General features: G+C 42.3%; 1 protein-coding gene across 1 annotated transcript; it reads right to left on the reverse strand.

Annotated features, from left to right (window-relative positions):
• Positions 1–258: 258 nt before the first annotated feature.
• LOC140465685 (uncharacterized) lies at positions 259–20,441 on the reverse strand. The gene is made up of 10 exons (XM_072561293.1): positions 20,339–20,441; positions 16,583–16,673; positions 15,565–15,685; positions 12,468–12,631; positions 7,806–7,856; positions 7,282–7,430; positions 5,960–6,155; positions 3,906–4,033; positions 2,513–2,687; positions 259–436 (listed from the first exon to the last, which is right to left on the reverse strand). Exons 1-10 carry the CDS (start codon positions 20,398–20,400, stop codon positions 365–367), a joined length of 1,209 nt encoding a protein of 402 aa, XP_072417394.1. The 5' UTR covers positions 20,401–20,441; the 3' UTR covers positions 259–364.
• Between the last annotated feature and the right edge of the window lie 1,494 nt (positions 20,442–21,935).

The following is a 21,935-nucleotide window of genomic DNA, read 5'->3' on the forward strand; positions in this document are numbered from 1 at the left end:
TTGTGGTCCAGCTTATGGGCGATGGTAAAGGCCAGATTGAGACTACTATCTTCAGGAAGCACACACTTGCATTCTGCACTGCATGCTCACCAAGGTCGCCTATTCCTGACTTGGAAATATCTTGGCTGTTCCTTTGTCATCATTAGATTAAATCTTGGAATCACCTTCACAACAGCAAGTGGGGATAGGCAATGACACCAAATGGTCCTTGAATAAATTTAAAAAATTAGGGCACAACAATAAATAATTCACTACAAATCATAAACAAAAATTTATTAGAAACAAATGAAAATGAGAGCAAGAGAGAACTAACAAGAGTTCACAGAGTCCAGATAAACATTCAAATAAAGAACAAAAAGAGACTTTAACCTTTCCAACACTCCAAGGTGTTAAGATATTCCAACCAGTTAGATAACGAGGGCTTGTCCTGTGGAGGCTGGGGAAGAAATAAACAAAGTCAACTCAGGAAATCAAAGCAGGGAGAAAATAAAAATCTTACAGAGGTGCTGACAAATGTTCTGGCTCTGCATGGGGAAAAACGGGTGTTGCAGCTTCTTCACCCACCTCTCTTGTGTTTCTGGTCCTGAGAGTCCTTAAGAATTACAGCTGCTGTCTGTGACACAGATACTAAGCAGCAAAGGGTGTTTAAAGAAGCAAGACCAATCCCATCCAGTTGTCCAGTCTACACAGTTGCAGAGTTGGGAAGGTAGAAAACCCTGGAATGTCTTCATCATTCTCCTTCAGAGACACGGATTTCAGTGTTACCCCACACCAATCTCTGGCTCACAAATAGTTAACATATGAAGCAAGGGCTGAACAGAACATGGGACCTTCCTGGTCCATTTTGACTCAATGTTGTACCAGCAAAAGAATTCATAGAATCATTGAATCCCTACAGAGTGTGGAAATAGGCCATTTGGCCTAACAAGTCCACACTGACCCATTCCCTTATCCTATTACACTGCATTTCCCCTGACAAAGGCACCTAGCCTACACATTCCTGAACACTATGGACAATTTAGGATGGCCAATTCACCTAACCTGCACATCTTTAGACTGTTTGAGGAAATCCACACCCACGCTATCAAACGACATTTCCAAGTTTATGTTCAGTTTCGGTCTCTAGGTTCCTTGTGAGAACTTGTCTAGAAAAGCCTTTAAAGTTTGGATCAGGAAGGATCATCCAAACGCTAACCTTGGGGTGACAGTGGCACAAACTTGTTCATTCATTATTTATCCATAAAAATCCTACACCTCAGGAAGAGGGATTCAGGAGATTTAAAAAGTACCTTAAACCACAATGTAGCTTGTAGCAATCATACAATTCAGAATAACTAGTATTATGATCCCAGATGATATTACTATTGGACAAGTGAATCCCAGACCGAAATCCAGCCTAGTAGATCATTTTTGTTTTGTTTTCTCTAACAAATTGGTTTCTCCCAAAACAAAGCACACAATGCTGCAGGTTTGATTTTAGTAAAATAAAAAGGAAAAAGAAATGAAAATAAAATAGAATAGACCACACTATTTATTTGTAAAACACAGCAGAGATATAATCCCATTAATGTGAACACTCCTTTACAGATCCCTTGAAAAACACCTTTGATAATACCCAAAAGCACATCTTGTACAGCACTTACACCATTGAAAAATCTCCTTTTCTAACACTTCAATGGGCTTAAGTTAACTGTGATTCCAACTCAGTATGAAATATCCAACAGCCTTATTTTTCCTGGAGCTTTCATACACCTGAATTTAAACACTGTCAGCTTCAAATAATTCTACCCAAACACTTCTGGTCTGGAACTAATTAAACACCTTCCTCTAAAGTAAACTAGTTTAATCATCTTCCTTGAGCATAAGTACTGCTTTACAATTGATCTTCATCTAAGGACTTCTGCAGAACTACCCCAAAGCTGGAAATGATGGGAATGGGTGTTACCCTTAATCTCAAAAAGAAATTCTAGAATTTTCTAACAGAAATCATTGTTTACCTTATTCAATCATAAACCCTCCTAAAGTAAAACACAGTCATCAGCTCTGAAAGCTAAGCCATCAAGATGTTGTTAAAGAATTCACCATGTCCACAGAATATACCGAGAAGTTAGTCATTACACTCCCCAGACATACACAAACCTATATGTCACCAATTCAAAATTCAAACATCCATTCAAAATAAATTACATTGAAAATATGAAATCACACACACCCTACATCATAGCATAAATAAAATAATAACCTTCATTAATCTTAGAAAATTTATAGGTAGGAACAGACTTGTCTGTGTATAGAGGGTGAAACACACTCACGAAACACTTACTTTCACCAACTCCTCTAATCATATGACTCGCACCCCTCAGACAGACAAAACAAACATTCCTTAAGGCCACTGCAATGAAGAGCACCACTCTCTCAAGAGATTAGCTCCTGTACGAGTGAGAGAGAATATTGGTTCGACAAGCAAACCATTAATGTTTACCAAAAGTTGAATTAGCTTGTACATCCTCACCTTAATTACTGTATCAATAGGTTTATTATTTTCTTGAATGGAGCTAAGCTTGACTTCACCGTTGCCTGGGTAACCATGCTCGACGTACAATGTGCAAACAATATTTGAAGAACTGCCAGCAATCAACTGCAAGAACTTAAGTTTTCGTTCGTCCTCCAGCCAATCGATGGCATACCTAGAAACAAGCCAGAAACCTTTGGTAGGAATTCAGTGGTTAGGACAGAAGTATGGCACAAATTCATGAGTAAAATGCAAAGGTTAAAATGAATTACTCCATTCCAAAGGTTTAATTGGGAGAACCACTGTCTGTTTCATGCTGGACTTGGGGGTCTCAGTGCAATCTTCAGTGCCCCTGATTAGAAGCATGCAGAACAGAAAGAGGCCATTCGACCCATCATGCCCGTTTTGACCCTTTGAAAGAACTATCCAATTAGCACCAACCCCAGCCTCAGACCTTTTCCCATAGCCATGTATATAGCTGGAAAGTTGAAGGGGGTAGTATACATTGAGTACAGAGTTAATGGGAAAGACAATGAAATAAATATTTTTGTTCCTGCCATGGTACATTAAGACTGCTGGAGCTCCCAGTATCTTGCTCGAACTCGAGCAACATCAGTGAATCAGATACGCCGGTCTTCATCACCGTCACTGCTTATGGGAGGTTGTTCTGGGAAAACTACTTGCTATGTTGTAACAGCAACAACATTTCAATAGCAAGTCCTTGGATGCTATGGGACATTGAGATTGTGAAAGGTACTTTACAAATGCAAGTTCACTAACTTAAAACTGGGATCAAGTGTCACTATTTTAATTATGAAAGCAAAATTCTACAGATACTGGAAGTCTGAAATAAAAGCAAAAAAAATGCTGGAACTCTTCATCAGGTCTGGTAGAATCTGTAGAAACAGCAACCAAAAAGTTAACATTTCAGAATATGGTCTTTCTTCAGAAGGAAGGTCAACCATGGAATATTTTCAAGCATTTCCCAGACCCAGCGCAATGTGGCTGACTCTTGATTGTTGGAAATGGTCCAGCAAGCCATTTAATTAAAGACAGTTATAGACGGAAAACAATTGCTGGCCTTACCACCAACGCTGACTTCCCATGAAACAGAAAGAATAAATAAACCTCACCAAACATTTGGACAATAATGAGGAATTAACAGAGAGACAGAAAGCGGGGACACAGGCTATAGAGCGGGGAAAGATGGAAATTAGGAGGTGGACAGATCTTATACGGTGAAGGATGAGGATTCAACATTAACTATTAAAAAGGGAGAAACCACCATGGCTATGGGGAAAACAGCAGTTGGAGTGGACTAATCCAACAGCTCTGTCAAACATTAATCAGTTCATGACCTATTGATTTTTTTTTGAACACAGTCTGAACTCACCTGTTCTGCAGTTGCTGGATTTCACCCCAAAGTTCGGCTTGACTCATGTAACGTTTCCAGATTTCAGCTGTAAGGTTTGGTAGGTCGACAGTATCCATTTCACAGAGGTCCAGGAAGGCACAGTTAGTCTGTGAGAAAGGAGGTGGTAAGAGCTGCTTATAGAGATTAAAATTACATTATATTTGCCTGATCATAAATGGAAGTTTATTGGGTTTACTCATGACGAGATACCTTCAAAATATAAAGTGTAGATGTGGGCATGTGTGCCCTGACTGGTTGAGTCTAAAACCAAGGGACACAATATCGTGATAAGGGCTTAGCCATTTAAGAACTGGGATCAAGAGGAGGAGGAACATATTTACTCAGGGAGGGGTGATTCTTTGGAATTCTCTATCTCAGAGGGTTGTGGATGTTCAATCATTGAGTATCTTCAAGACAGGAATTTTATTGTTTTCTGGAGACTAGTGACATCATGGGATCTGGCGGTGGAGCAGAAAAATGGCAGCGGTAAATAATGAGCCCTGGTCTAATTGGATAGTGCAGCAAGTTCAATGGGCTGAATGGCCTACTCTTTTCTTGTGATGCCAACCATTTATTTGAGGATATTGCATTAAATTCTCACTTATTAAGGGAAAATCTAATTGCATATGGATTAGCAGAGCTATATGTTAGTTACTGATGAAGTCATAGAGTTGTACAGCACGGGAAATAGACGCTTCAGTCCAACGTGTCCATGCTGACCAGATATCCTAAATTAATCTCGTCTCATTTGCTAGCACCCGGCCCATATCCCTCAACACTTCCTATTCATGCACCTATCCAGATGCTTTTTAAATGTTGTAATTATACCAGACTCCACCACTTCATCTGGCAGTTCATTCCATACACACACCACTCTCTGCATGAAAAGGTTGCCCTTTAGGTCCCTTTTGAATCTTTCCCCTCTCACCCTAAACCTATGCCCTGTAATTTTGGATTTCCCTACCCTGAGAAAGGACCTTGGCTGTTCCCCTTATTCATGCCCCTCAAAGTTTTATAAACCTCTACAAGGTCACCCTCAACCGTTGACACTCCACAGAAAATAGCCCCAGCCTATTCAGCGTTTACCTGTAGCTCAAACCTTCAAAACCCAGCAATGTCTGGTAAATTGTTTTCCACACCCTTTCAAATTTAAAACCACAGGTCAACTGTGGGAAAAGCTCAAGATGGTCCAAGCCAACCTCTTATTAAAATGAGAGGGAGACACTGCTCTAACCCTGATTCACGTTACGCTGAACTGTTCTAACTGATAGAGAAAAAATGCTTCGTTTGACGAATGGATTAGGAACCAAGCATCCGAGATTTAAAATCATTGTGTGGTTTTCTGCCAGCGTGCGGTTGGGATCAACATCATTTTACTTAAAAGTTGCTGGAAGCTTCATTAATTATTTTAAAAGGGAGTTAATTTACATAGGTATTTGAGAACGAGATTACAAGCAAACGGGATTTGGGAATAAACACACCTTTTATTCTATTAATTTACAGGATGTGGGTGCCGCTGGCTGGGCCAGCATTTGTTGCCCATCCGTAGTTGCCGTAGCAATGGTGGTAATAAGTTGTTCTTTCAAAGAGTCAGAAGCAATACCACCTCTTGTACAAGGCAGTCTCTCCCTCAGAAAAAAGATTTGTCTGGCCTGTCTCTATACTAGACTGGCTATACTAGAGGGAAGGGAGGGAAGGAGTGCCCCCTCCAGGTTGCAGAATCTGTTGGAGCCACATAATGCAATCAAATCCTAACTCACATCGAGGGCTTGAGAGGGACAGAAGGGAAATGAAAGGAGGCGAGGGAGGATGTCAACCCACATCCTCAGTGTTGGGCTCAGAAATGATGACAGCACCAGACCAGAGCTGAGTGAAGCAGAAGGATTGGAAATGTAAACTGGAGCTGACACCCCCACCCCTCTCCCTTCCTCATTCCTATCCAAGACCTCAATGAAGTTTAAGGTAGCAGCACACACACAGCTAGTTTAACAAAACAAGGAGGAAAAGGCCAAAGCAATGAATAATCTGCTCACCTCCAGCTTAACTCTCCTGTCCATAGTCCAGGTTACTGTCAGCACAAGAGGGGAGAGTTGGGTCTTTGGAATCAACACTTGAGGATCAAATTCCAGCATTATTTGGTTTTCAGCGACTGAAAGGACTTTCATACCAGACTGCTTTCTGATAGTCTCGTAGAACTGTGACAGTGTGTGAAAATCACAGGGGTGCACACTTGAAAATTAAAGACAAAAACATAGCAGGATGAGTTGTGAGAGAAATAGTTACAGCCGAATGGTCTGAAATTGTCAATCTCAATTGGATTTAGTGAATTATGAATTCCAAGTATGGAGATCTGTTGAAACCTCCTTGACTCTGTACTGTTAATCTTACCTCACTGAAACAATGGTAACTCACTGTCAACCCAACTGTAACTCAACCTTTTCCAGAATCAGTTAGAGGTGGGGTTACAATAGAATATCATTCATGATCATTTGGAGGAGCAGGTCTCAAAGGGTTGAATGGTCGACTATTGCTCTCTGTGTTTCTATGTATACAGTGACATCACCAATCATGATCAGAAAGTGAAATTATCCTACCAATCACACCTAGAGACGCCACTGCTTTAAGTGACTAAGATTGATGTTATGGGTATAATTTATTTAATTGAGGTCCTTTTACTGCATTTTGTTGCAAAAGTAACCTTGCTTTTAATTGTTTTAGTGACGATTCCTATTTGTTATATTTTGAGTTGAAGAGTTTTTTTTGCTGTGAATCAGAATACCTTCTGTAAATTGTGCTTGAACATTATCTCCAACTTATCGGAAACCCACAGACAATTAAAATCCACTTTGCAGAAACATATCAGTGTCAGAAACCACCTCACTGCTGGGATTCTCTATAAACCTATCTGCACTTGTTGAGTGAGATACACCTCCCACAGAACTAGTACTTGCACTATAACCAATTATATCAGCACCAATCAATAATTCAGACCCTGAATTTCTAGAACACTGTTCACAGGCATCGCTTTTTGTAATGTGACCTCTACTGTATTGTAGGAAGTAAAGCTGTCAATTTGCATGCAGCAAGCTCTTACAAACAGCAATGCGATGATGACTAAATAACATGTGATTGATGGAGAATTATTGGCAACAGGGTTAAACCCCCTGCGCTTCTTTGAAATACCATCATGCTATCTTTCATGTAAACCTGACGAGGCAGACTGCCTCATTTCAATATCTCTTCTGAAAGACGGCACTGCCAACAGTGCAGCACTCAATTGGTTCTGCACTGGAGTATCAGCCATAATTTTGTGCAAAATCCCTACCATTGGAATAATGTATGTAGTGTTTCTCACCCCTCATTGTAATCTCCTTCCTTAGCCAAGAGTTGAATTGTTTGTTCTGCCTGTTGGATTGAAGTGTGACACCTACTTATGCACGAAGAACACTCCTCGATTGCCTGTTGAATTTTAATTTTCTCTTCTGCCAAAGTGAGTTTTCGTTCCTGGACAGAAAATAAAAAAGGTGAGTTTGAGGATTGGCAACAACGTCACTTGTTCCAATTACAAACACCGGGGCTCGAACGCCATTCTGACTTCTCAATTTGTTATAACTCCCAATAACTCTCAGCAGAACTGACAGAGACTGAGACAAAGGCTTGGAGCACATGCCTAGCGGTTACAGTTAACATACTAACAATCCAGAGGCTGTGAGTTCAAATCTCATCATAAAGCAAATTTAATTCAATAAATTTGATCATTTCTACACTGACACCAAGTAATTTTAGGAAAAGAATACCAGAGTGTCCTAATCACCCAAATGCCTTCCAGGGAACTCTTATAAATTATCTAAGACTGCTACTAATTTTCCACAAACATACCTCCTGAAGTTGCAATTTCCTCTGTTGAAGAGCCTCTTCCAACTGCTGCTTCTGTTTCAGGAAGGATAACAACAATGAATTAAAAATTCTGTTGAGCTGCTCAGATTACACAATGCATTGCACATTGTTACACCACATGATAGACAAGTGGAACCAAATCAGCGTTTCTACCTCTGCATTTACAACACAGTAAAGTTAAAACTCTCAAAAACTCCTAAAAGTGACCTCAATAGTTCCTAAGTAGATTTCTGATTGGAAAACTTAATGCCAGATTTTGCAAATAATCAAGTCTCCACACTGGGTCTGTAGTTTAAACAAGATTTATCAATTTATTAACAATACAGTAACTTCAGCAGAACAAAAATTCAACAAAATAATCTAAGTGGTCTACGCTTTATGCTCCATTCACACATTAGCATTAAGGCACTTTACCTGAATGCTCGTAGCATTCATAACAAAGCCGATGAACTAATGGCACAGATAATAGTGAATGATTATGATGTAGTAGGCATCACAGAGACTTGGTTACAGGAGGGTCAGGACTGGCAGTTAAACCTCCATGGTTTTTCAACTTATCGAAAAGACAGAGAGGTGGGCAGAGGGGGTGGGGTTGCCTTGTTAGTTAAGAACAAAATTAAATCTATGGTATTGAATGACATAGCGTCGGATAATGTGGAGTCTGTGTGGGTGGAATTGAGGAACCACAAAGGCAAAAAAACCATAATTGGAGTTGTGTACAGACCTCCTAACAGTGGTCAGGACCAGGGACGCAACATGTACCGGGAAATAGAGAAGGCATGTCAGAAAGGCAAGGTTACATTGATCATGGGTGACTTCAATATGCAGGTGGACTGGGTAAATAATGTTGCTAGTGGATCTAAAGAAAGGGAATTCATGGAATGCTTACAGGATGGCTTTTTGGAACAGCTTGTCATGGAGCCCACAAGAGAGCAGGCTATTCTGGACCTAGTGCTTTGCAATGAACCAGACTCTATAAAAGATCTTAAAGTAAGGGAACCCTTAGGAAGTAGCGACCATAATATGGTAGAGTTCAGTCTGGAGTTTGAAAGGCAGAAGGCAAAATCTGATGTAATGGTGTTACAGTTGAATAAAGGTAATTATGAAGGCATGAGAGAGGAACTGACTAAAATAGACTGGAAGCAGAGGCTAACCGGGAAGACACTAGAGCAAAAATGGCAGGAGTTTGTAGGTATAATTGAGGACACTGTACAGAGGTTCATTCCCAAGAAAAGAAAGATTAACCGGGGAGGGATTAGACAACCTTGGCTGACAAAGGAAGTCAGGAAATGTATTAAAGAAAAAGAGAGATCCTATAAAGTGGCTAAGAACAGTGGGAAATCAGAAGATTGGGAAGGATACAAAAGCAAACAGAGGATAACAAAGAGTGTAATAAGAAATGAGAGGATCAAATATGAAGGTAGGCTAGCCAGTAATATTAGAAATAATAGTAAAAGTTTCTTTCAGTACATAAGAAACAAACGACAGGCAAAAGTAGACATTGGGTCACTTCAAACTGATGCAGGGAGCCTAGTGATGGGAGATAAGGAAATAGCAGGAGAACTTAACAAGTACTTTGCGTCAGTTTTCACAGTGGAAGACATGAGTAATATCCCAAAAATTAAAGGGTGTCACAGGGCTGAGTTGAGTATGGTTGCCATTACGAAAGAGATAGTGCTAGAAAAGTTAAAAAGTCTTAAAATTGATAAATCTCCTGGCCCCGATGGGATACACCCTAGAGTTCTGAGAGAGGTTGCTGAGGAAATAGCAGAGGCATTGGTTGAGATCTTTCAAGAGTCACTGGAGTCAGGAAAGGTCCCGGATGATTGGAAGATGGCTGTTGTAACCCCCTTGTTCAAGAAAGGATCAAGGCAAAAGATGGAAAATTATAGGCCAATCAGCTTAACCTCGGTTGTTGGTAAAATTCTAGAATCCATCATTAAGGATGAGGTTTCTAAATTCTTGGAAGAGCAGAGTCTGATTAGAACAAGTCAACATGGATTTAGTAAAGGGAGGTCATGCCTGACAAACCTGTTGGAATTTTTTGAAGAGGTAACAAGTAGGTTAGACCAGGGAAACCCAGTGGATGTGGTCTATCTGGACTTTCAAAAGGCCTTTGATAAGGTGCCACACGGGAGGCTGCTGAGCAAGGTGAGGGCCCATGGTGTTCGAGGTGAGCTGCTGGGATGGATTGAGGATTGGCTGTCTAACAGAAGGCAGAGAGTTGGGATAAAAGGTTCTTTTTCAGAATGGCAGCCGGTGACGAGCGGTGTCCCGCAGGGTTCGGTGCTGGGGCCACAGCTGTTCGCATTATATATTAATGATTTGGATGAGGGAACCGGGGGCATTCTAGCGAAGTTTGCCGATGATACGAAGTTAGGTGGACAGGCAGGTAGTACTGAGGAAGTGGGGAGGCTACAGAAGGATCTAGACAGGTTGGGAGAGTGGTCCAGGAAATGGCTGGTGGAATTTAACGTGAGCAAGTGCGAGGTCTTGCACTTTGGCAAAAAGAATAAAAGCATGGACTACTTTCTAAATGGTGAGAAAATTAATAAAGCCAAAGCACAAAGGGATCTGGGAGTGCTAGTCGAGGATTCTCTAAAGGTAAACATGCAGGTTGAGTCTGTGATTAAGAAAGCGAATGCAATGTTGTCTCTTATCTCAAGAGGGTTGGAATATAAAAGCAGAGATGTACTACTAAGACTTTATAAAGCTCTGGTTAGGCCCCATTTGGAGTACTGTGTCCAGTTTTGGTCCCCACACCTCAGGAAGGACATACTGGCACTGGAACGTGTCCAGCGGAGATTCATACAGATGATCCCTGGAATGACAGGTCTAGCATATGAGGAACGGCTGAGGATACTGGGATTGTATTCGTTGGAGTTTAGAAGATTAAGGGGAGATCTAATAGAGACGTACAAAATAATACATGGCTTTGAAAAGGTGGATGCTAGGAAATTGTTTCTGTTAGGCGAGGAGACTAGGACCCGTGGACACAGCCTTAGAATTAGAGGGGGTCATTTCAGAACAGAAATGCGGAGACATTTCTTCAGCCAGAGAGTGGTGGGCCTGTGGAATTCATTGCCACGGAGTGCAGTGGAAGCCGGGATGCTAAATGTCTTCAAGGCCGAGATTGATAGGTTCTTCTTGTTTAGAGGAATTAAGGGCTACGGGGAGAATGCTGGTAAGTGGAGCTGAAATGCGCATCAGCCATGATTGAATGGCGGAGTGGACTCAATGGGCCGAATGGCCTTACTTCCACTCCTATGTCTTATGGTCTTAAAAGACAGACAAACGCAGTGACCGGATTAATAAAAAAAAACCAACAGAACTGGCCAGACTATTTAAGAGGTTTTCATGATGCATTATTTCACAGGCATAGATGATTGTTTCTTAGCTGACTTTCTGAAGAAGTCAATCAGGGTCACCTTACAGTTCACTCACATAAAGACTCAGATTTATAACTTGGTTTTCTTACCTCCGAGCATTGGCAGGATGCTTTCAAATCTTCATGCTGTAGCAGGTCAGTGTTTCTATTACAGAAAACACAGACGAAAATCCAATTCCAACTCTGACTACTGCATGAGACACTGACTGCCTCTTCCGTGAGGTCCCAGTTACTTTTCAGCATCGGCCAACTGCTTGACTAGTAGGTCGATTCAAAACTTGCTGAAACCAATTCTTGGGTACTGACATGGTGAATGGCACACTTCTGCTCAGTTTAAACACAATGACCATGTCTGCAGAACCTTTCCATCAGGAACCAGTCACATGACTGGGATGTGAGCTTGTGGTTCTGGGAATCTGATTTCAAACTGGAAACAGACAGCCAGACACCTTCCCAAAGGAAGGTCACTCTGGCATTGGCTGACCTACACTGCCTTGAAACTCCAGAACTAACTTCCTAAAGCTCTTCAGCCACCCAACCAAATTTCTCCTTGTGCAGCTCAATGTCAAATTACGTCTGATCATGCTCCTGTGAATTGACTACTTTAAAAGATATTCATCGAGAATCTCAACAAATGAGGGTAGCTCCTAACATTGATATATTTCTGCAAAGTGAGTATCGAGGTGCCACATGGTAAATTGGAGATGGGGCAGGATAGTCAGCACAATTTCCAAGACAATCTTTTGGAACGACACAAGTTGTTACAGTTGTAGCGATGTGTTTAGGACAGCTATCCTGACACCATCACTCCATGACCACAGGATGTTTCAAACTATTTTACAGCCAATGAAGTAATTTTGAAATGCAGTCACAGTCGCAAAGTGGAAAAATGGGACAGTCACTTCGCACCCAGCAAGATCCCAGAAATTGCATGATCGGAACTCTTCTTTTTTGAAAAGTGATATTGCTCGAGTGATTAATATTGATGGAGACACCAGGGAAAACTCCCTTATTTTCTATAAAATAGCTCCATTGGGTTAGTTATGTCAACCTACAAGGGCTAAAAGGGCTTCATTTTGAAATTTAACTTGAACTAGGTCCGGTGGTGCAGCACTGTCATCAGTGAGATCCAGGTCCTGGGCATGTCAGCCTAGATTCAGTGCTCGACTCTCTGGACTGACCTCCTGACTCATCAACTACCCACAGCCAACATTAAAAACCCCTAGATCTGTTCCTGTAAAACAATCTCTTATTACCTTTGCTTCATACAACTTCATGGCTTCCCTCAGAGCTTGCTGCTTTTCCTCTAGCGCCTGGAATTTCCACAAGATGGTCGAGATGTTTTGCAGCTCTTCATCCTGCACTCGACATTCTGCTTTCAAGCTCTTCCACTTTTGCCTCATTTCATTCAGTTTCTTCTCTGTTTAAAGAAACAAACTCTCAAACATAAATATTTCAACTTCCACTTACCCACTATCCCAAATATCATGCCAATTCAACAGATCAACATTCTTCTGATAACTTGCACAGCCTCTCATTCAACTTCAGGCAGTAAAATGCCGCCCCAGGGAACCTTACAGCAGCATTATTACAAAAGATCTTAGATAAGGTGATTAACAGCTTGGTCAAAGAGATTGGTTTTAAGCAGCATCTCACAAGAAGAGTGAGAGACAGAGAGGTTCAAGGAGGCAATTCCAGAGTTTAGGGCCCAGACAGCCGAAGTCACAACCCACAACAAAGGGCCAAAGGAAACCAGGAGACCTCAAGAGTCTGTTGGAAATTGGGGTCCCTTTAAAACCGAATTTTCTTCGTATTTACTGTATAGCATGAGATATCATTTAATAGTTATTACAGCAGTAGCTAACTTTCCAAACTTCTACAACATGAAGGCAAATGGAAAGGTGTCAAGAATTACTGGGGTCATGGTGCGCCATTGAATTAGTGCCATATGTACCCTTTGATCAATGCATTGTTCGGGGAAATAAAACAAATTTGTTCTCACAAAGAATGGTGAACTAACCCTTGGATGAGGGAGGGCAAGGGGGCAACAGTTATCCTGGCATCTTGACTAGCTGCCCATGGTCATTGGCTGAGAGGGTTTGGAGAGGTGATTAAACCAGCAGTGATTGCCAGGCCCCAAAATAAGATATATCAATGGGAGAGCGAGAGGGAGCAGGAGTTCCCTACATTGCCCATGGGAAGAATGAAGACCATTGCCACCAGAGATTGCACAGCGTAAAGGTTACACACCTCCCCACTTCAAATCCACCACCACTGCTCCCCCGTTCTACAGAATGGCTTCGGAATCTTTAAAGCTTTCTCAATGTCACAGCTCACACGTTGCCCCACTTTATCTTATTTACAAGTTTATTATATCTAAGCTTTACTTCATAACAAACTCAGTAACCTATGTGAGAATTGCTTACAAATGATTGACTACCTGTATTAGATAGCTGTGACCACGAAAATCAGCATGTTTAGAGCCAGAAAAATGCTGAAATGCGAGGGTTCTAAAACTGTAGGAGGGGCAGACTGAAGGACGTGCAGGCAAGACCATGGAGGGATTTGAACACAAGGGTAAAAATTTAAAAATGGTCAATCTGAGCTTTTCATCCTCAGTTTTTATCCTATCATCTCTAACATTGGCCACATCCCTTTCCATTTTACAGGTATTGCTACGTTCTGGTCACAGCAGGCTCTATTTTACCAATGATTTCCATCAATGTAACTCTAACCTCCACCATTTGCTTCCAACTACATACTGAGGGCCTGCCCGTACACTCTTTCACTGATCCCAAGAACTTGGGACTTAAGAACTTGTTTGTGCTCATCCATCCCATCTTTGCTTTCTCCCTCAGACCCAGAGCAGCACTGAGCTACAACCACTAATTTCTCACTCTGTGCTGACCCGCCATCGCTGTGACAACAATGAACGTGAAGTTCTCAGCTGGAACATAGAATAGCCGTCCAGTATTGTCCAGGATCTTTCAGTTTCATGGATTACTTTAAAATTGACTTTTTGACCATGCCTTTTTTAAAATCTTCCTACGTCTCACTCAGTGTCCATTTTCCCTCCAACTGCTTTGGGTTATTTTGCTGACATAAAAAGCCTAAAGCAACCAAAATACAAAATTACATTTCACTAAGAGTTGTTAAAAAATGAAGCAGAATCTTAAACTATCTTCACCAACCTCCCAAAGAAATTCACAAAGGCTCACTCTGTGAATAAGCAAATTCAATAAAAGCATATATTAAGAAAACTACCGAGAGACTGACTCAAGCAATTTTTTTTTGTTATTTTCATGGGATGATGGCATAACATAGCACCCCTAATTGCTGATTGTTAGGACAGCTTTATATTTCAGATTTTCAGGCTCTCATGCAAAAACGATAGGGACACTATCTCTGAGTAGGAAGGCCAGGCTTCAAGACTCACCTGCTCCAGACATGTGTCATACAACATCTGAACAGGCTGATGAAAAAAAGTGTTTACATTCCAGATTTTTACTGCATTTAAATTTCACCACATCATGGTGGGATTCAAACTCAGGTGCCGAGAACATGAATCTGGGGTTCTAGCTGACTAACCCAGTGATATGCCACAGCCTCAGTAAAGTTCAAAATACAGGTAGTCAGTGTGGTGAACTGCCAAGTTGTACCTGGTGTCAGTGATATAGGAGTTGCTGGAGATGAAAGTGAGCAGAACGCTGTACTGGGAGCAGGAAAGAGAATTTCCTACTGACCGAAGAGCAGTACACCCTACTGCTGGTCAGTGAACAAAGACGCATGGCTGCACATTGGCTGGCCCAGCTGTTACCAACCTATTAAGCATTACTTATAAAGCAACAATAATTTGCAATTATACAACACCTTCATCCTAAACATCCCAAAGTACTTTACAGGAACGCCATTAGCAAAATAAACCTGACTTGGAAAATGAGGTAGCATTAGGATAGGTGACAAAAAACCTGGTGAAAGGCTGTCGTAAAGGGGGAAACTGAGGTTGAAGGCAACATGATGAAAACTGGGAGAATTGCAAGCAGCAAGAACTGGAGGAGCCAGGGATCTTTGAAGTTGTAGACCTGGAGGTTATAGAACTAGAGAGCAGCAAGATCATGGAGAGATGTGAATATAAAGAAGAGAATTTTACTTAAGTTAGGGAAAAAATTTGCTTTTTTGGCCATAAGTCTATGCCAAGCTCACATACAACTTTTCCCCTCAAGCAGTGAACGTTCAGATAATGGGGGCCCCCACAAAATCTCCAGTAGAACTACATTTCAGACCCAGAATGTGGCATCACTACATTTTAACTGGATAGCCTTTCTCTGGCTATTCCCAATCATGGTGACTCACGGATGTCTTGCTGCTGGGTCCTTTCTTTAATTTCCTTGGCATCATTATTTTTCACCATGTCCAAGAACAAAGCACAAGTTTTCAGCTGACGAAACATCATCTTCTGGTTCCTCCGGAAACCCTGAAACAGTAAAAAAAGGTCCCTGTATTGTAAATACAATCTCTATCAAATTATAAAGTGTAACGCAGCATGAAGAACCTCAGTCAGTAGAGTAGCTTTATCTCTAATGATTTGCCTACAGACAAAGATCTCAAAATGCTTCAAATATAATAAACAACTGCAATAAATGGCTGCAAGTGGATAAATATCAGTCATTTTTACATGGCGAGCTTTCGAAAACTACAATGACATGAAGAGTCAATCAATGAACAATTCTGCTGGCACTGGTTAGAGACAAATGCTGTCCCAGAGTTTGGATAAACTCAATGTTCTTCAAATACTGCCAAGGATCTTGACCCTCATCTATGTCGTTGTTACCTCTAGAATAGACTATTTCAATGTATTGCTGACTAGTTTCTCACATTCGACCTTCTATAAAGCAGAGGTGATCCAAATCTCCGCTGTCATGCCCTTGTGTGCACCAGTCCCTATTCACCCCAAAACCATTGTGCTTGCTGAACAACACTGACACCTGGTTGAACAACGTCAAGATTAAAATTCTTATCTTCATTTTCCATTTCCTCAATGTGACACTTGCTCTCTCTGTAATCGCCTCGAAGCCCAAAAAACCTCTGGAATAACTGCACTTTTTAATTCTTCTTGGTGGACCATCCTGGAATATCAGCACTCTCGACCCCACTTTAGCTGATTTGCCCCTATGCTCTGGAACTCCCTTAATAAACCCTCCTTCTTGCTAGAAGGCCTCTGTCTCTGCCCAAGTTTTGTCATCTTTCCTGATACCTTCTTACGTGACTTGTCTTTTGACGCTAGTCTTATTTTCTACTCTCCCTTCAACCTGACCCTTGGACTTAGCATTCACATAAATGCAAATAAAAGACAAATTAATTTGCAACTCACAATCGCATGCTGTACGACTGCAGCACCTTCCTCTGATAAAGATTCATTATCTGCATGGATTCTTTTCACAGCCTCTGCTTCCTTAAGGAGACTACAATGGAAGAAAAAGTTAAGTCATTTTCCCCATAGTGGCTGGTCAGAGACCATAAAAAGTCATACTTTAGACAGACCTCCTTTACAAGACATTCCCCATAAATACGAACCAGGAGATAAAGCAATGGAGAAAGTGAGGACTGCAGATGCTGGAGATCAGAGCTGAAAATGTGTTGCTGGAAAAGCGCAGCAGGTCAGGCAGCATCCAAGGAACAGGAGAATCGACGTTTCGGGCAAGAGCCCTTCTTCAGGAATGAGGAGAGTGTGCCAAGCAAGCTAAGATAAAAGGTAGGGAGGAGGGACTTGGGGGAGGGATGTTGGAAATGCGATAGGTGGAAGAAGGTTAAGGTGAGGGTGATAGGCCGGAGTGGGGGTGGGGTGGAGAGGTCAGGAAGAAGATTGCAGGTTAGGAAGGTGATGCTGAGTTCGAGGGTTGGGACTGAGACAAGGTGGGGGGAGGGGAAATGAGGAAACTGGAGAAATCGGAGTTCATCCCTCGTGGTTGGTGGGTTGTTAGGCAGAAGATGAGGCGCTCTTCCTCCAGCCGTCGTGTTGCTATTGTCTGGCGATGGAAGAGTCCAAGGACCTGTATGTACTTGGTGGAGTGGGAGGGGGAGTTGAAGTGTTGAGCCACAGGGTGGTTGGGTTGGTTGGTCCGGGTGTCCCAGAGGTGTTCTCTGAAACGTTCCGCAAGTAGGTGGCCTGCCTCCCCAATATAGAGGAGGCCACATTGGGTGCAGTAAATGATGTGTGTGGAGGTGCAGGTGAATTTGTGGCGGATATGGAAGGACCTCTTGGGGCCTGGGAGGGAAGTAAGGGGGGAGGTATGGGCGCAAGTGTTGCATTTCTTGCGGTTGCAGGGGAAGGTGCCGGGAGTGGAGGTTGGGTTGGTGGGGGGTGTGGACCTGACGAGGGAGTCATGGAGGGAGTGGTCTTTTCGGAACGCTGATAGGGGAGGGGAGGAAAATATATCCCTGGTGGTGGGGTCCGTTTGGAGGTGGCGGAAATGACGGCAGATGATACGCTGGACATGGAGGTTGGTGGGGTGGTAGGTGAGGATCAGGGGGTTCTGTCCTGGTGGCGATTGGAGGGGCGGGGCTCAAGGGCAGAGGAGCGGGAAGTGGAGGAGATGCAGTGGAGAGCATAGTCGATCATGTCTGGGGGGGAAATTGCGGTCTTTGAAGGAGGAGGCCATCTGGGTTATTCGGTATTGGAACTGGTCCTCCTGGTACCTTACCAGCCAATTGTGACTGACGCTGTCAGATTGGCTGCTATAAATGAGCACAATAGTCAACAGTGATTCACTTGGGAAGCAGCTCTGTCATCCTCTACTTCCATGCCCACACCTCTTAATATTAATTTCAATTCGCTTTTAAAATGTCTCAAACTTCATTTATTTCCCTCAGTAATTTGTCAATCTGATAAACACCCCCGTGAAGCAGACAGGGCCATATCTTAAATGTAACAAAGACTACGTCTCAGTTAATAGCACAAGTGCCTAAGTCAAAAGGTTATGTCTTTAAGCTCTATTCTAGAGGCTTGCGCACAGATTGAGGCCGAGACTGCATAGCGCTATGAAAAGTATTGCACCATTGAAGGGGCCATCTTTCAGATAAAACATTTAATTCAGGCTCTCAAGCTCAGTGGATGCAAAGGATCTCACACCATTATTCTGAACAGCAGCAAGATTGTCCAGGTTAATATTCATCTCGCAACCACCAAATGTTTCTCTCTCTTTCAGGGTTCCATCTCCAGCTATCAGTTACTCCTCCCCACTGCATCTTCAGCATATATGCCAAACTTTTTCGAGCTACAATCAGTCCTGAACAAAGATGACTGGACCAGAAAAGTTAACACTTTTCTTTCCACAGATGCTGCCTGACCTGCATTATGAGTATTTTACAACTGTCTTTTGACAGAGCTTCTGTGGGTAAATGCTTTGAAAGATAAATTTTCTCTTTATTCATTCATCAATGCTTGTTGTTGCTAACTGAATTAGTATTTATTGCCCATCCCCAATTGCTCTTGAAAAGTTGCAGTCAGTTGTGAAGATGTGTTTACAGTGCAGTTAGGGAGGGTGTTCCAGGTTTCCTCCCACAATCAGGGGTAAATGTAGAGTCATAGGGTAGGGGAATGGGTCTGGGTGGGTTATTCTTCAGAGGTTCAGTGTGGACCTGTTGAACCAAATGGCCTGATTCCACACTGTAGGGATTCTATGATCTTATCTACCAAGAGCACAACTCAGTTGAGCTCAACACTTTTTTTTCAAATAACTTCTAAACGGTCCCAGAAGTGGAAACATGCTGACAAGCCAATTACAACATGCTCTGGCAAATTCAATCCAGATCAGAACAAATTTCCTGATCTAGATGAAAATGAATAGAGCTCTATCAATGTGCATTTCCAACCCAGAACATTCATTTCAGCTTAATTATCTGAATCATTAGAACAAAATATAATTCAAAATTAACCAGCACTTTGCTCTTTTGAAATCTACCACATTAGACAGCTTAAACACAGGAACAACTTTCCTGATGACTGGGGAGTCCAGCACCAGTTGAAGTATACACAGACTGAGTTGAAAAGAGATACAGGTACTGAGATGAGGGTAAATTTCTTCACCCAGAGAGTGGTGAGCCTGTGGAATTTGCTGCCACTGGAAGTGGTTTAGGCTAACACATTTAATGCTATCAAGCAGGAATTAGATATAGTTCTTAGGGCTAAAGGGATCAAAGAGTATGGGGGAAAGAAATCAAGAACAGGACACTGAGTAAGATGACCAGCCATGATCATATTGAATGGCAAAGTTGGCTGGAAGGGCCAATTGCCCTACTCCAACTCAAATTTAAGTATTCCCTGAAAGACTTAACGTTGATTTCTGTTCACAGGGAAACAATGCCAAAAGACAGCTTTGAAATGGGCAAAGAATCTACAATGGTTATTTTATTTTCCTTTCAAACATAAGAAATTGCCAAAATAGAAGCTTGTATGCACAGCCCAGACCATCACAGCAGCCAGCCTTCCATCCATGGACTCCATTTACACATCTTGGTGTTGTGGAAAGGCTATCAACATCATCAAAGACCCATTGCATCCCAGTTATGCTTTCCTACAACCTCTTCCGTCAGGCAGCAGATACAGAAGTTTGAACAGGCACCAACAGGTTCAAGCACAGCTTCTTCCCAGTCCTTAATAGACTGATGAATGGTCTCTCCAACTTCAAATTATGCTGATCGTGATTATCTTCATCTTGTCTAGCACACATCCTGTTGTGTAACCTATATGCCTCTCAGTTTTTTTCTTCACTCGAAGATCTGTATGCCCTTGCTTACTATGGTCTGCCTGCACTGCTCGCAAACAAAGCTTTTCACTGTACTTAGAAACAATAAAGTAAATAAATAAATCAAAACAAATCAAAATTGCAAAGGACATGCTCCTGACATGGAAGGAACAGTTTACGGAACGACAGCAGGACGGGGCGGGGAGGGGAACCCTGACTCGAACCGGAAGCTGCCGAGGGACGCGCGTGAGCTCCCACACGGATACAATGTGGATACAAAGTGGATACAGTAACAGGGAGATGTATCCGAGCGGGAGCTGCCGCGGGCTGTGTCCCTCTCCCCGGGGAGGAGGCTCCGGCGGACCGGACCGGACCGTACTTACTCTCTCGCCTTATCCACCAACGTTTCACCTCCTTCCCTCTCGGCCATTTCAAACTGGAGCATCACACTAACACCGCCTGCTATTGGCTGTCACAGAGCTCGGCGTCATTTTAAAGGCGCGGTTAGGCCAGGCTCTTAAAGGCGCTCTGGCCCCCAGCGTTAAGTTGACCAAATTCAACACAAAAGCAAATACTGTATCCGCCGTTTCATAGAGCGCTTTCCGGCTGAGAAGGTGCTGTTGGTTACTGCCTCCGAATAAATGCTGAAATTTTAATCAGAGAAGGACATCATCAGCATAGAGTGTAAAGTGGCCCTTCAGCCCATCATGTCTGTACTGGTCACCCATGTACCAGCAGACTACTATGTAGTCTCAGTTTCCAGCACTTGACCCATTCCCAAGTGACACTGCAAGTATTCGTCTAAATAATTTGCAAAGATTGTGAGGGTTCCTGCTTCTACCCCACTTTTGGGAACTTTGTATTTTCTTTTGTTATTAACTTGGTGGCTTAGTGGTTAGCACTGCTGCCTCATAGCACTAGGGACTTGGGTTCAATTCCAGCCTTAGATGACTGTCTGTGGGGAGTTCTCCGAGTGTCTACATGGGTTTCCTCTGAATGCTCTGCTTTCCTGCCATAGTCCAAGGATGTGGAGACTAGGGTGGATTGGTCATGCTAAATTGCCCAGAGCGTCCAGGGATTTACATGTCAAGTGGATTAACCATGGATTGCAGGATTGCATAGATGGGGTGGGTGTATGTGAATTTGATAGGCCAAATGGGGAGCTTCCACACTGCAAGGATTCTATGAATCTTGTACAATGAAATTAATTTCAGATATGAGTCATACAGCATGGAAACAGACCTTTCAGTGCATCCTCATTCATGTACTTACCTAAATGTCTTTTCAATATTGTAATTGTACCCACATCCACCACTTACTCTGGAAGTTCATTCCACACATGAACCACTGTAAAAAAAAAAGCCCCTCGTATATTTTTAAAATCTTTCTCCTCTCACCTTAAAAATATGCCCCCTAGTCTTGAAATCCCCCACCCTAGGGAAAAATGCCTGCCATTCACCTTATCTATACCTTTCATGATTTTATAAACCTCTCTAAGGTCACGCTCTCAACCTCCTACACTTCATTGAAAAAAGTCCCAGCTTACCCAGCCTCTCCCCTTAACTCAAACCTTCCCTTCCCAGCAACATCCTGGTAGATCTCTAAAATCTCATACTCTGGGTGATTTTTTTTTCCTCATATTCCCTCTGAACCTCCTGCCCTTATGCTAAATCTATGTCCCCTGGCTACTGTCACTTCTATGAAGGGGAAAATCTTCTTGCTAACTACCCTTTCTATGCTCCTCAGGACATTTTACTCCTCAATCAGGTTTCCTTCCCTCAGCTTTCTCTGCTTGAAACAAAATAACTGAAGCCTATCTATTCTCTCTTCATAGAGAAATCATGCCAGACTAGGCAACATCCTTGTGAATCTCCTGTGCACTTTCTCTACTGCAATCACATCCTTCCTGAAGTATGGTGACTAGAACTGCACACAATCTTCAAGCTGTGGCCTAAATAATATTATGTACAGCTCGATCGT

The sequence above is a fragment of the Chiloscyllium punctatum genome, chromosome 42 (genome assembly GCF_047496795.1).
Source record: "Chiloscyllium punctatum isolate Juve2018m chromosome 42, sChiPun1.3, whole genome shotgun sequence".
Taxonomy (NCBI): Eukaryota; Metazoa; Chordata; class Chondrichthyes; order Orectolobiformes; family Hemiscylliidae; genus Chiloscyllium; species Chiloscyllium punctatum.